Source organism: Equus przewalskii, chromosome 2 (genome assembly GCF_037783145.1).
Source record: "Equus przewalskii isolate Varuska chromosome 2, EquPr2, whole genome shotgun sequence".
Lineage (NCBI taxonomy): Eukaryota > Metazoa > Chordata > Mammalia > Perissodactyla > Equidae > Equus > Equus przewalskii.
The window spans coordinates 8,081,143-8,094,663 of NC_091832.1; the positions used below are offsets into that span (position 1 = coordinate 8,081,143).

General features: G+C 39.6%; 1 protein-coding gene and 1 long non-coding RNA gene across 2 annotated transcripts in view; both read right to left on the reverse strand.

Moving 5' to 3' along the window:
• LOC139081899 (uncharacterized) overlaps positions 1–5,152 on the reverse strand; it is a 108,930-nt gene extending 103,778 nt beyond the window's left edge. Inside the window, exon 1 of the long non-coding RNA XR_011537372.1 lies at positions 4,725–5,152. This is a non-coding gene — a long non-coding RNA (uncharacterized lncRNA). The remainder of the gene's footprint in view (positions 1–4,724) is intronic.
• Positions 5,153–8,117: 2,965 nt separating this feature from the next.
• CDKN2C (cyclin dependent kinase inhibitor 2C) lies at positions 8,118–13,130 on the reverse strand. The gene is made up of 3 exons (XM_008519638.2): positions 12,931–13,130; positions 12,336–12,475; positions 8,118–8,869 (listed from the first exon to the last, which is right to left on the reverse strand). The coding sequence occupies exons 2-3, from the start codon at positions 12,462–12,464 to the stop codon at positions 8,492–8,494; spliced, it is 507 nt and encodes a 168-aa protein (XP_008517860.1). The 5' UTR covers positions 12,465–12,475; positions 12,931–13,130; the 3' UTR covers positions 8,118–8,491.
• Positions 13,131–13,521: the final 391 nt, after the last annotated feature.

The following is a 13,521-nucleotide window of genomic DNA, read 5'->3' on the forward strand; positions in this document are numbered from 1 at the left end:
TTTACTATAGAAATTTAAATTAATCTTATGTTGATCCTAAATATAATCTATTTGTTCATAGAAGAAAAAATTTGCTACTAAAAATTCCAAGATCTTCATCCTGGTAATTCAAGACAGAACATTTTCCTTAGAAAGCACTGATCTTTAAAATTCTCTTATGTTAGTAAGCAACAAACCTTTTTTGGGCATCTTAGGGTATGGTCCTTGATCTTTTAATAAGACCTGATGAACTAAAAGGTACTCTGAGGTAATTTTGTGGAAATTTAAAAAATTAGAATATTAAGTTAGTATGTGTTGTGTATTTTATAGATATTAGTCATATGTTTGAAGAACTGTGCATTTTAAATCTTTAAAACATGATAAATAGGCTTTTTTTTAAAAGAAATTGAAAGCAATCATTGATCTTCAGCTGATGTTACAATGTACAGTTCTCTTTTATATTGCTAGATTAATATTTTCCCCATGACATCTGTGATATCCCTCTGGACGCAAAAAATATATGTTCCTTCCTTTAACTGTCTTTGTATAAAGTTATTTGCTTTTCCAGTAAGTACATGGTGTATTTAAACAACTGTAGGCAATTTATACTAGCTCAGAGCCATTTTGATTACTCTTAAGCAAATTAGCCAGCATTCAGTCAGTTCAGTGCTCTCTCCCATGTGGCCCTACTCCGGCTTCACATTAAACAGCCCCTCAGTCTAGTCCAGATGTCCAACTGTGTCCACGCACCCTTTCAGAATGCTGCTGAACTTGTTATTTTTGGATGGAATATGTGTCTGTTGTATTTAAGTAAAACATATTATAGATGTAATTTTAAAATATAACCATAAATAGTAAGTGGTTATTAAGTGTTTTAAAAGCATTATCCAAGTGAAATGGTAGAAAACTTCACTGGAAACTATAAAATTATCCATATCAAGAAAATTAATTTGTTTATATTTCCCATGGTGGTGTAATGAAAAAATTCTTTCTATTCCTGTTTGCCCTGCTTTTGAATTCTTGTGCAAGTATCTTTTACTGGTCTTGTTTTGTCCTTGCTTTTGGATTATTTAGCAAATTGTCCATTATGTAACTGATATTAAATTAACCTACAAGCATGGCTATCTAAAACATTTAAAATATCCATTCTTCCTCTTGTCACTATCACAATTCTATTCCTAATATTTCAAATTTGATTACATTAATTGTAGATGTTAAGTGGCTTTCATATATATTTGCCTCATGACAAGAATTTGAAACAATAACCTAGGTAGAACTAGGACCTGCATCAGTGTTCTCACTTCTAAGATTTTAATTTAAATCTTTCCCTAGCTCATTAATGAAAGTGATCTCACCTATATCTAAAAAATTAACAGTTTATATTTCTGTAGCAGATCATAATTTAACATCTTAAAAATAGTAATGTGAAGTAAATTGGTAGTATTTGTTCAAAATATCTGTTTGCTCAGTATTGAACTTTAGTAAGAACTATCTAAACATACACATATATACATAAAAATACTCATATAGGACAGGACCACAAAGTATTATTTTGATTACCTGCATAATACCAACTACATGCCTATAGATAAACAAAGATAATTTTGGTCCATATGCCAAGTGCAAAATTTGACTATAAAATAATAAACACTACAATTAAAATATACGATTTACCAGTAGGAGTAATTTATTTTTAAAAAACATTGCTTTGGATCTGATATCATAGTTCTCTCTTCATATTTTTCTATTAAGTATCAACATTTTAACTTTTTATTAGTTAAAACAATTAGCCATATCCTAATATAGGAAATTAAAATACATTGCTATTTTCTGAAGACCAGAAATTAACTGTAACATTTTCTAGATCTTGGTTCCACACTGAAAATCTTAGCATATAGTAGCAATAGTTATAAGATTCCAACTAATTTATATTCAATATATAAATACACACTTGCTAAACCTAATGTTCACACTTTTTTCACTTAACTTTATTTTAAATAAAACACAGATTGAATGCTTTTTCACTGAAAGAGCTGTGATAAATTTAAATTAATGGGAATAATAATTTTTAGCATCACAAAACTTGATTTTTAAAGTTGAAGTAATGTTTGTGAATTGAGAAATCTAGATGGCTGAGGAAGCAGGAATAAAGGAGAATTGGAAAGCTCTTTCTACATGCTAGTTTTGCTCACTACCTAAAATGTCGAGGCAAAAAAATAGAACAAGTAAAAAAAGAAAAAGATGAGGACAGCCAAAAATATAGGTGATAGTATAGTGAAGTACTTTTTAAAAAAACATTCTGTATTTTCATTATATTTTACTTAACATTGAAAAAGAGACTCTGGAACAATCAATTACTTTTATATCTTGTGATTATTATATAATATTATCTTTCGCAGTTAAAAATAATAACACAATACACACTATCACTTATTTTAATACAGAGATAGGAAATATTGTACTATTAATCATCACCAAATGCTGTTTAATTTAATAATTTGATCCCATTTATTCTTCTAATATATGTAATTTTAAAAATTTCATCTGGAATCATCACCACACTATAATAACTGATTTACAAATTAATTATTCTAGGCCTTTCAAATGCTAACGTTCATTCAGATCTGTTCTAAACTTTCACAAAAGAAGAAAAGCATGTTCCTTTTCAAATGGCCTGTGTAAGTTTGGTCTGAATTAGCAGAATGGGCATCAGAATGTTACTGCATCATTGAGGACAGTCACTTCTTAGTAAAAATGTCTGAGAGAGAAAACTATGGAACAAGAACTATTTGGGCCCAAATGGCTTTTACAATAGTTCCAAAACGTAAAAGAAAGAGATGCTGTTACATTAGCTGTACACAGAATAGCCAAATTATAGAATAATTATTCCTAAAGAGCATTGAGTTATTTTTTACTTTAGGAAATCATGTTTCCAAGGCATACATTTTAAACTCAGGGCAGATTTCTTTATCAGCAAGTTGTGCAAACTGTACACTTAGAAGAAACAGGGGAGTGGACTGTATTTTAATATGGTTATGACAATTTGGTTGCATGTCTAAATTAAAAATTTAACATTAAAAAATGTCAGTTTTGCTTTATATGTGAACTTTCACTATGTATATAACTAATCTGAAAAACCAAGGCATATAACTAAAATAAAATTCGTCAGCATGACACTGTTTTATATGGTCAAGATAAAGTATCACTTTTTTCCTACATAACTGCTATATTGACAAAATATAAAGAAGAGCAGAAGCTTCCATCTCCAAACATTTCAATGGAGATTTTTGAGCTTTTCACCTATCAGTTCCAGAAAGTGTCCCATTATCTAAATGTTAAAAGATAATTAATATCACTTTAATTATACTAATTGAATGCGTTTGAGGTTGTGAAAAATTATTTTTTCTTTCGTAGTATTAGTTGTATGTAGAATTTCTTTTTAGTGCTCAAAAGAAATGACGGGTAGTTTGGATAAGGATTGGTGGTTTTTTTACTTCCTCCCCAAAAGAGCTGATGCTTTTGGCTGACTGTTTTTCTTTTTTTTTTTTTGGTGGGGGGGGGGTAAGGGAAGAGAAGAAGGCTGTATATAGAATTATTGAATAGGCCTACACTAAAATTCTTCCTTGACCAATGAGGATGGGGGCTGGGACAGAGAGGTGAGGTGGAACAACTGAAGTGTAATAATATCTGTGGAGTTTTCAGAAACGTACAAATTCTCCCGTCCCCCGTCCCCCTCCTCGTATGTGCTGGTACCTCTGGAAGGTTCAGAAGCCATTTTAGAATTCAGAAAGCAAAATATGTGAGTTCCACTTGTGCTTTTGCAGGTGCTGTGGTGGTAAGGATAACCTTTGCTCGCTTGCCGGGTGTGTTACCATGCTGTTATTTAATGTCTTTGAGGATTAAAGACAGCACAGAAAATTCCAAACCCACATCCTAACACCTGAAGTTCGCACAATGTTTCTATGGCAGATGGCAAAACACTGCACTGGAACCTTAATTTGCCAAGCCAATATCTAGATCTGGGGAGGTTTTATTCTTTTGAAGCATCGCTGAAGATCAAAACTCGATTTTCGGATCTATTCCGGGTTGAAAAACCAAGACCCTTTCTAGGCGATTTGCGCACCCCAGCCCCACCCAAAGTCCCGGCGGGCCTGCACTTCTCGGTGTTTCACGCTGAGGGTCTTTCCGAATGAACATCCATTTTCACTCCTGGACGTCTAGTAATTTATGGGGGGAAAGGCAACACCCTAGGGCAACTTCTGGAACAGTCTAAGGGGCTGAGAAGCCCGAGAGGCATTTGCCTCCTCGCAGTTGGACGCGAGGCTCGGAGCCCGGCTGTCCTCAGCTGTCATGGGGGGAGGAGGAGGGAGTGCTGGCATTGGCATTGGGCATGGAGTTGCTCCAGCCACCGCGCCGCGTCCCGCCGCCAGCTCACCTCTGCAGAGAGCTAGGCACTCACCGGCCCACTTGCCCTGCTCCCACGGCGCCCTCCGGCCCTAGTCCTCAGGCACAGGTCGCCGGAACCATCCAGTGGGATGGCCGCCGCCTCTTCGGGGACCGCTGCCTGAGGGCCAGGGCCGGGGGACCCTGGCCGCCCCGGTAGCCTGCAGCTCCCGCGGCGCTGCGGCGGCGGCCGGGAGGCGCCGGGGCCCGCTCCCCCTCCCCGCCCCCAGCTCCCGCCTCCTGCCCGCTGCGCCGTGCGCCCGCTCGCCCCAGCCGGCTGGCGCAGCAGCGCACACACTCACTCCGAGGGCGCCTCCAAGGTTACCCGCGGGGTGGGGGCTGGGGCAGGCTCCGGCCACTGGCCTCCTCCGCTGCTTTCCTATCGCCGCGGCCCTTCTGCCGCTCCAGGGCGCCCGGGATCCAAACCCCAAAGTAGAAGACGCTCCAAAGTCCGGGGAGGGAAGTCGAGCTGGGAGGCAGACAGGCGTCCGGGCGGGGGGCGGCCTGAGTTGGCTCTGGGTGCCCGGGGAGCCAGGTCAGGCGAGGTCGCGGCAAGAGGGGGCTGTGGCTCCGGCGGGCGCGCTCCGGGCGGCGCAGGCTGGGCCGGGGGCAGCGCGCAGGGGCTGCAGGCTGCACCGAGGCGCCCGAGGCGCCCCGGGCCCGCTGGGGGGCAGAGACAAGCGGGCGGCCAAACCTGCCGAGGAAACTAACTAAATAAAAGGAGACTGTTATTTAAGGCGCGGAAATTTGAAATATTTGGACAGGAAGAGAAAAGAAAAGAAACCTTAGCGAGGGAGGGAAAAAAAAAAAAAAAAAAACAACGCGAGCTAACGGTTTTGAAACTCCCCCACCCCCACCCCGGGCTTTTCTGCGCGCCCTGAGGGAGCTCTGGGCTCCAGCTTCCTCACTAGGGAGCCGGGAGCTGCGATTGAAGTCTGGAGAGTTTTCGAAGGGACAGAAAGGATGTCTTCGCAGCCCCTCCATAGAGGGATTGGGTTGGCTATGGACAGAGCTCTACCGCAGGTCTCAGGCTGAAAGATGGTCTTCTGCCTCTCACTAGGTCCCTGCGTGGATCTGTTATTTTGGAACTGTCGTGTAAAATCAAAACATTCTCGAGAGACCAAGACAGGGACTCTCCCCATCCGTAGACTTTGATGAAGGTCACTTAGGGCAGTCAGGAAGGCTGCGAGTACGACCCTTTCTCGCTCCAGCACCGTGATCTTCCAGCGCTTCTGGACTATTACTTCTAACCCCGGCAAAAGCCGAAAACACCTTTTTGGGAACTGAGATTTCGAAACCAGTCCCGGGCCACGGATTCCACAACGTTCGTTTGATCAACATGATAAGGGGAATTTATAATATTACCAATTGAATTGCTTTCCCGGGACAGAATTCTTTTATCTATTTATTAATCCCAGCGTTGTGTGTGTGTACGAGCTCATCACACCATTGCGAGATCCGCAATGTTTATCAGAAAACTATTGATTCACTATTGAAATGTGGTAAAATGCAGTTTGCTTAGTGGCTTGGGGACCAGAACGTGGACTGAGGTCCTGTGAGTGCCTTCCGCCCACCCCCCAGATGTCAGCCCGGATTCAGTTTACTGGGCAAAGGCCGAGCCTGTGTCCCCGACGTGGAAGCGGATGCAGTGAAGAACTGAATTTGAGAGCGCATCCTTCTTAGTATCCTCCATCCTTTCTATAGCGTCCTCCCCTGGGGCTCTGATCACTGTATTAATTAGCACTTGCCTCCCCAGTCTGCATCTGAAAAGTTCAGACCCTTCCCCACCTCAGCTCGCTGCAAACTAGACCCCATCAAACTCAGCAGCTCCGTTTCTTCCATCCTATACATTTCGGCATATTCAAGAGTCTTACTGAATATTGTCGAGGTTTTTGAGAGATTGAATAATGACTTTTCATATTTCCTAGAGGGGACCACATAACTCATTTCTAAAATACTTAGATTAGTAAAGCTATTTCCTGCGAAGAGCGAGAGAAGTGTGGTGATGTTTTAATGCCTAGCAAATTTTAGGCTGATGAGGAGAGAGATAGAGCACCCTCTCCCCTTATTGTGCTCCGACCACTTGAGAACAAAGCAATTGCAGAAATACTTCTCTTTAGCTTTGTGAACGTCCTACGTCTTTATATTTGAAATCTCTAAAGAGAAATTGTAATGCTGAGACTGGGTGGATACTGAAAAGTCCCTTAAACTCGGCTTTAAATTCAGAAACGTCCATTTTTACGGTTGCGATTTGTAAGAAGGATTGTATTTATTTTTTAATAAATCTTGTGTTTAGAAAATATTCACGTTACTCAACCAGTGTATTTTGTATATTGATTGTAGTCTTTAAATCTAAAATGCAGCACTTTTTCCTTCAAATCATCTCAATTTTTACTATTTTCTAAAGTTTAAAATAAATGTTTCAAAGTTAACTTCATGTTGCGGTCAAAAATAAATTTGTTCAGTAACTTGCGGTTAGAGGTGGCAGAAGTGGAAGTTTTGTTGCACTTACGGAAGGTGAACTTTAGTGCCAAATGAAAAGGAATAACCTTTTTCTCCTATATTCTTTTATACTATCATGGAAATTAAATTATTGGAAACCGCTTGCCTGCAACCACTCCAATCCTTGTTAAGGCGGGCATTAGAACCATGTCCTTCAATAAACCTTGAAGTATTTTGTTCTTTTTAGAACAAGGGCAAGGGAGCTTAGGAAGTAGAAGGAGAGAACTTTCACATAAAACATCTTTGTTCATGTGAGAGATGATGAATTAAGTATTTATAAATTTATAAATGGTAACTGCATTGAAATCCCTTGGTGAAAATCTTTAATTAAAATGACAGAGTAAGTAGTACATGCTGGAAAACTCTCTTGGAAGTTTGATGTTTCTATTCCATTCAAAAATTTTTTTCATTTTGACTAAATATATTCTTAAAAAGATTTTATATGCCTTTCCCAAAAAGTTTTGTGGGAATCAGGTACTATATCTAGGAGTGGCCTATGTATTTCTTGTAGAAGTTTCTATTTATTATACTGAAGCCACTAAATTAGTTGTGACCCTTGTTTGTAATTTACATATTTTTTCTTGCTGAGCTTTTTATCCCCTAAACATCGGTATTTACATTATATTTTAATACATAAACAATTTGTAATTTTACATTTCTGACATTCAGAGAGAAAAAGCCAGTGTTACACTTAGTACACTTATGGTATAATTTTAGGAAACATGTTATTTAACCAATTGTCTCATTTTGTGATTTTTTAAAAAACTCAACTAATGAGAAGCACTTTTAAGGTGGCATTTTCTTTTAAAAGTGGCTTTTAGAGCTAACATATATTTCTTTTCAGATCGCTACTTCTGAACCCTGTTTTCCACTATTGAACTTAACTTTGAGAAAAAGGGAAAATTGAACATTAGGATAAATTCACACTGAAATAATTTCAGGTTTGATCTTCAAAAAATGTTCTTATTCTGTTTTAAAGCAGAAATATTAGCCACCAATTAAAATCTTTGGGGGGAGGCATGAGGAGAGGAAGAAAAGAATAACTGAGTCATCAATAGGATATGTCCAGTTTTGCAATTGGTCTACTTTTTCTAATGTCAAGACTTAAAACATCAGGATCTTTTAGTACAGTTCTCCTTAGCCAGTGGCAAATTATGTGGGGGTTATAGATGAGTGGAAATCACAGAAAAACATTGTCCTGTTTTCAAAAAGAGTTTTAATTAGGCAAAAGAAGCATCAGGACAAACCATTTTTAAAACAAAATCTCCAAGTTGGGTATTGAGACGGGCAAAGGGAGAAGCAAGGAAATAGTCAAGGAAAGATAAAATATTCAGAAGAAAGGCAAAGCTATTTGCAATTACATGTTAGAACTCAGAATTTTGCAGGTGAAAAAGATGTTGCTTAAATATATTCGTAATCCTGTAGTAAGATTTCTGCTTAGTAATATCAGAAGCTTTAACTAGGCTTAAAATATGACAAAATTGAATTTTAACAAATGATAATAAAACAGGACAGCAACCAATTAACTGGCAAAATGGAACGTAGTGTGGGAGAGCCCTCCCCACACTCATTGCAGATTCGCAGCTCCCTCCGCCCGGTTTCCCTCCATCAGGCTAACGATCTCGTTCCTCCGGTAGAGCCTGGCCAGGTCGCAAGCGGTGTCCCCCTTATGGTTCCGATGCCCCACTTTGCTGGCCGTGTGCTTCACAAGGAACTCCACCACTGGGAGGTGGCCTTCTTTGGCAGCCAAGTGCAAGGGCAGGTTCCCTTCGTTATCCTCGATGTTAACATCAGCTTGAAACTCCAGCAAAGTCTGTAAAGTGTCCAGGAAACCTGCTCTGGCTGCATCGTGAATGACAGCGAAACCAGTTCGGTCTTTCAAATCGGGATTAGCACCTCTGAGTAGTAGTCTCCTGGCAATCTCGGGATTTCCAAGTTTCATAACCTAGAAAAGAAGAAAAAACGGTAGAATCCTTCAAGTGCTCCTACCACAAGAATATTTTAAAATACCCATTTCTCCTTCTATTTATGTAACTATTTATTTTTGGTGAAGGAGTGCTTGGGGAGGACCCATATGATGAGGTTTGAAGGGCTCATTTGCAGGAAAGAAATTACTAGTAGGTAAAGGTAGGAGAAAGCTTCTAAAAATTGAGCTTCTATGATAGAATATCTTAAACGGGCCCAAAAGTAGGATAAACTATCAATAAAATAGAACTAATCCAACTTGTATAAAATTCACTGACAACTCAGTTCTCTATATCCCATGGAGAGTTGTGTAATTTCATGAATTTATTAAATAAAAGAAACGGAATTTGAGATTTAAGTAAGAGTCTCCTTTTGTTGCTTGTTCATGCTCATAAAATGTGCCTGGGGTATTAATTCTGGAAAATCAAATGTGGGGAAAATTTGTTTTCTAAATAGCTACTGAAAAGAAATAGGAAGAGTGGGTTTCTTTAAATGCCCAAAGAAGTGTTTCCACACATCAGACTACACCTAGTGTAAAAATGATCTATTAAAAATCCAAACCTGATATTTTCTTAAATGATTAATTTTTACAAGTTCTCTCCAAATAGATATAGCCTTAAATTTCTAAATTAAAAAAAATATATATATTTTTTGCAAGTTATTTCATATTGACTACTAGGTGTACTCAGTGCTTAGAATCCTTCACTTGGTATTTTAAAATGTTACTGATTATTAAGGTGTGTAATGAGCCACTGTGTTCTCCATTGCTTATGATATTGATTTATCTAGAACTAAGTTCATGATATGCTGTGTATTAGATAAGAGATGACTGTATGGCAACTGTTCTTGAAAAGAATGAAACAGCCATCACACTATATTACTTATTGTTTCTTAAAGTTCTGACTAGCCTCCTGATTTTCGAGTGAGCAAAAGAAGAGAAAATAAGATATTAAATGTGTATTTTAGGACACAGGCAGCTTTTTCTTGTGGTTTGAGCCCATTTAACAATCAACTGGTGAGCCCATCTTATTTTCTTTTGCAGTTATTAATCAGGCATTTAGGAATAGCTATTTGTAAACTGCCAACATCTTTTAAGCTAGAGTGTGATATTAAAATTTGCTATCAACATACAAATAACTCACATGACAAAGACTTATTTACTATTGTTTAAACATATTTCACTCTAATAAGAGGTCTCTATTAAGCTCTCATAATTAGAAAATATCTTGTTGAGCAGCATACAATTATACAATACATATAATTTAGTTGTGAAAAAATATAGTCTCATTAACATGCCAGAAAATTTCAGCGTTTTAACTGGCTTCATTTATATTTAGGTATACTCATAATAATCTAAATTTATAATAAATAGATTGCAGAGTAGGCACTCAAACGTTTGTGAAATGAAGTATAATCCATTGGAAAATACATACGAAGTTGATCTATCTCTTTAAAATGTTTGTTTAAAAATAATCACAAATTAAGTAATATAATAAAATACATTTAGAATGGATAATATTTTATAAATGCAAACTACATAGATGGCCAAGATATTAAGCTTCCCTGTTGATAAAACCCTGCTGACTTTTAGCCCTTCCTTTGGGGCAGTGGTAAAAATGATACATAATTTATTTTTCAAGAACTTCAGTGAAATATATTCTTTGGTTATTAAAAATTAACACAATCTAATTTTTGCCACAAGCGCCTCTAAAGATTTAGTCACATTTATGGACCTGGACTAGGAAAAATAAGAGACAGACACACCTTGGGTCTTTGTGAAGCAAATGTACGATTAAGGCCTTTGATATTATCCTAATTGAAAAGCTTACACTAGGAAGGGGGGGAAAGCCTTTGCAGTTGAGTTAAATAAACATAATTGTAGAAGAAAATTTGCCATCTTTCACAGAAAATAATAGTAATATTAGCAATTGTTTTGAAAGAAAGTTCTTTCTTGAGTTATGACACAACTTCAGACTCAGGATTATACATACTGAAAATAAGCCTTGAGACTCCTGTGTGTGTGTGTTTCATTATATGTACTAGGACTAAGCCACAATAAGTGGGTGTTAGTATCTTGATAAGTATGTTTAATATAAACAAGATTGCAGAGTTGTGTTAAAAATTTGTCAAAACTTTTTTTTTGCAGTATTAATCTCCCAGTCTTCCTGTTCGTCAAAAGTCCTGTAAGATCTTATTCTGAACATGGGTTAAGTGGCTCCTTCTTTGTGAGATTTGTATAATCTTTTGAGTTTTCAATAGGAAACTTTTCAATATATTTAACTGAATGTGTATTGTGGCATTGCTATCATCACCGAACCTGTTAAAAAGTACTAGGTCGAAAAAGAAAAAAATTCCTTTCCCCACTTAATCTACCTGAAATAACAAGATAAATAACTTAGTATCTATGCATAAACTCCCTTAATACTGAAATTTTTGCAAGGTTGGTGTAATCTGATTTAAAATGTACAGACTGTCCGGACTTCATCTCTTAATAGCATATCTTCTGACACTTAAATTTCTAATTCTTATAACTAAAACAAAGCACTCTAAAAACCCTCTCCCCAATGGATTTTCAAAAACAGCTTCAAGTGTTGCATTTCCGAATAAGAATAGCTCATAAGAATATCATCAGAACTCTGATAAAGCAACTATTCGAGACTACTTTGCCATTTTTCTGTTTCGATGCCTTTCAATTAACTTACATGATAGCATTCAGAGGAGGAAAAAATATTATCAGGTACAATACTTGGCAGCTAGACATGTTTCATTTGTTTCTTGTAAATCTAATTACTGAAAATTAGAACATACCACGGCATGACCGCAGAGACAAAAACACTACAAGCTGAGCTCTGATTAGAAAATTCAACTTTTTATTCCTCCTCAATCCTGAATGGGTGGATGGTATTACATTAACTGTGAAATGTACATCCTGTCCCCGTGCCCAGGCCACCCATTCCAAACGAGGAAAGGTCGTTTGTCAAAACTTGAATCATTTGAAGGAAAAACACCCTCGCCAGTAGTCAAGAAAATTAACGTTAAAGTCAATTATTGGAGCAAAGTACGGAAACCACTAATAGCAGTGTATTTACTTCAAATAATAATCATAATAATGTGTTTACAGAGCTGTCTAAAAAAAAAAAAAACACCAAAAAACTTGGCTCTGCTACGACTACTTTAAAATCCCCACCGTCACAAAAACATTCCAAAAATTAAGACCAAACCTGGAACCCACTTGATATCGAGGATGTTACTGGATTTGACGAGTTTGTTCAAAGTACGTCATTTTAGGGAGTTGGACCCACTTAAAGATATAAAATATGGCAACCAACTAGGTTTAAAAACAGTGAAATTTTGTACCCCTGAAAGCTTAAAAGCTGATATTCTAGAAACCCGGGTCACGTAGGCAACATTGTTGACCTGTTTTCCCCACCTCGCTGGATACCAACCTGCAGCGCAGTCCTTCCAAATCCATTTTGTGCATTGACGTTTACATTATTTTGCAACAAACTAGTAAGTTGCTCTAGGTCCCCCCTGGCAGCTGCGGACGCCAACTCGTTCCCCCAAGGCTCGGCCATTCTTTAGGGTCCTGACGATCGGGAAAAGATGAATTAGTTGTTTTTCTTTTTCCCCTTTCCTTTGCTCCTAACCAGGCTGCATGATGGCATCGGAGACTGACAGAAGGACTGGGATGGTTAATCTGGAGTAGAGCTTGGTAGTAAATACTAGTAAGATCTGCCTGCCAAAAGCCCGCCCCTCGATTCACACGTGATTATTCAGCAAAACTGAGCCATTGGAGAGGGGCTCCGCTCCTCGCTTTTTAGCTTAACCCCTATGAAGAATTCTGGTGATTCAACAGAGAGACACACAGACACACATATATTCCTGGTAAATTACTGTGGACGTAAAATGTAGGCAGAGCTGTCACGTACCTACACTACAGATCTCTGTGAGGAATGTGTGCGGAGACTTAAGGGACTACATCACGGCAGAAAATACCGCGGAAGAAAAGACATTTGGGGGGAGGAAAAGGTATTAACCCACCCTTGTTCACGGTGGTGACTTGAGCCGCGAGAGCCAGAAGTGCAGGGGCAGGTCCTCGGAGGGGCTCGGTGTCCATCCGTCTCGCCCAAGGGGTAGTCCTGAGCCCGCCGCTGCAGGGAGAGCGCCGCAGTGGCTGGATGCTGACGTGCTCCGGGGGTTAAAGACGATCGCCAAAGGCAAACAGGAGTAGCAGTTCCGTGGCCCTCGAGTTACAGGTTGTAACGACTCCTCAGCGGCCTCGGCTTCTCCGGAGGAGCCTGTATTCGCGTCGGGGCCGAGCCGAGGGCTAACGCCGCGCGGGAAGGCTCCGGAGCCCGCCCGCCGGGCTGCCGCAGCCCCGCCGAGCCGCAGAGGCCGTGGGAGCCAGGCTCGGCGCGCGTCTCCGGAGACGGCCGGGCGCGCGGCGGGCCCCCGGCAAGCGGGTCATGCCGGCCCCGCCGGGTCCCGGGACTCCCAGCAGCGTGAGGACGGGGAAGAGCGATGCGGGAAGCGTCTACGGGGCCCGGGCTGCTGCGGCAGCGCGCGGCAGCATCGCGGCTGCACAGGGCAGCCCACCGGTGACTTCCCGCCTACGACCAAGCCGGTTCAGAC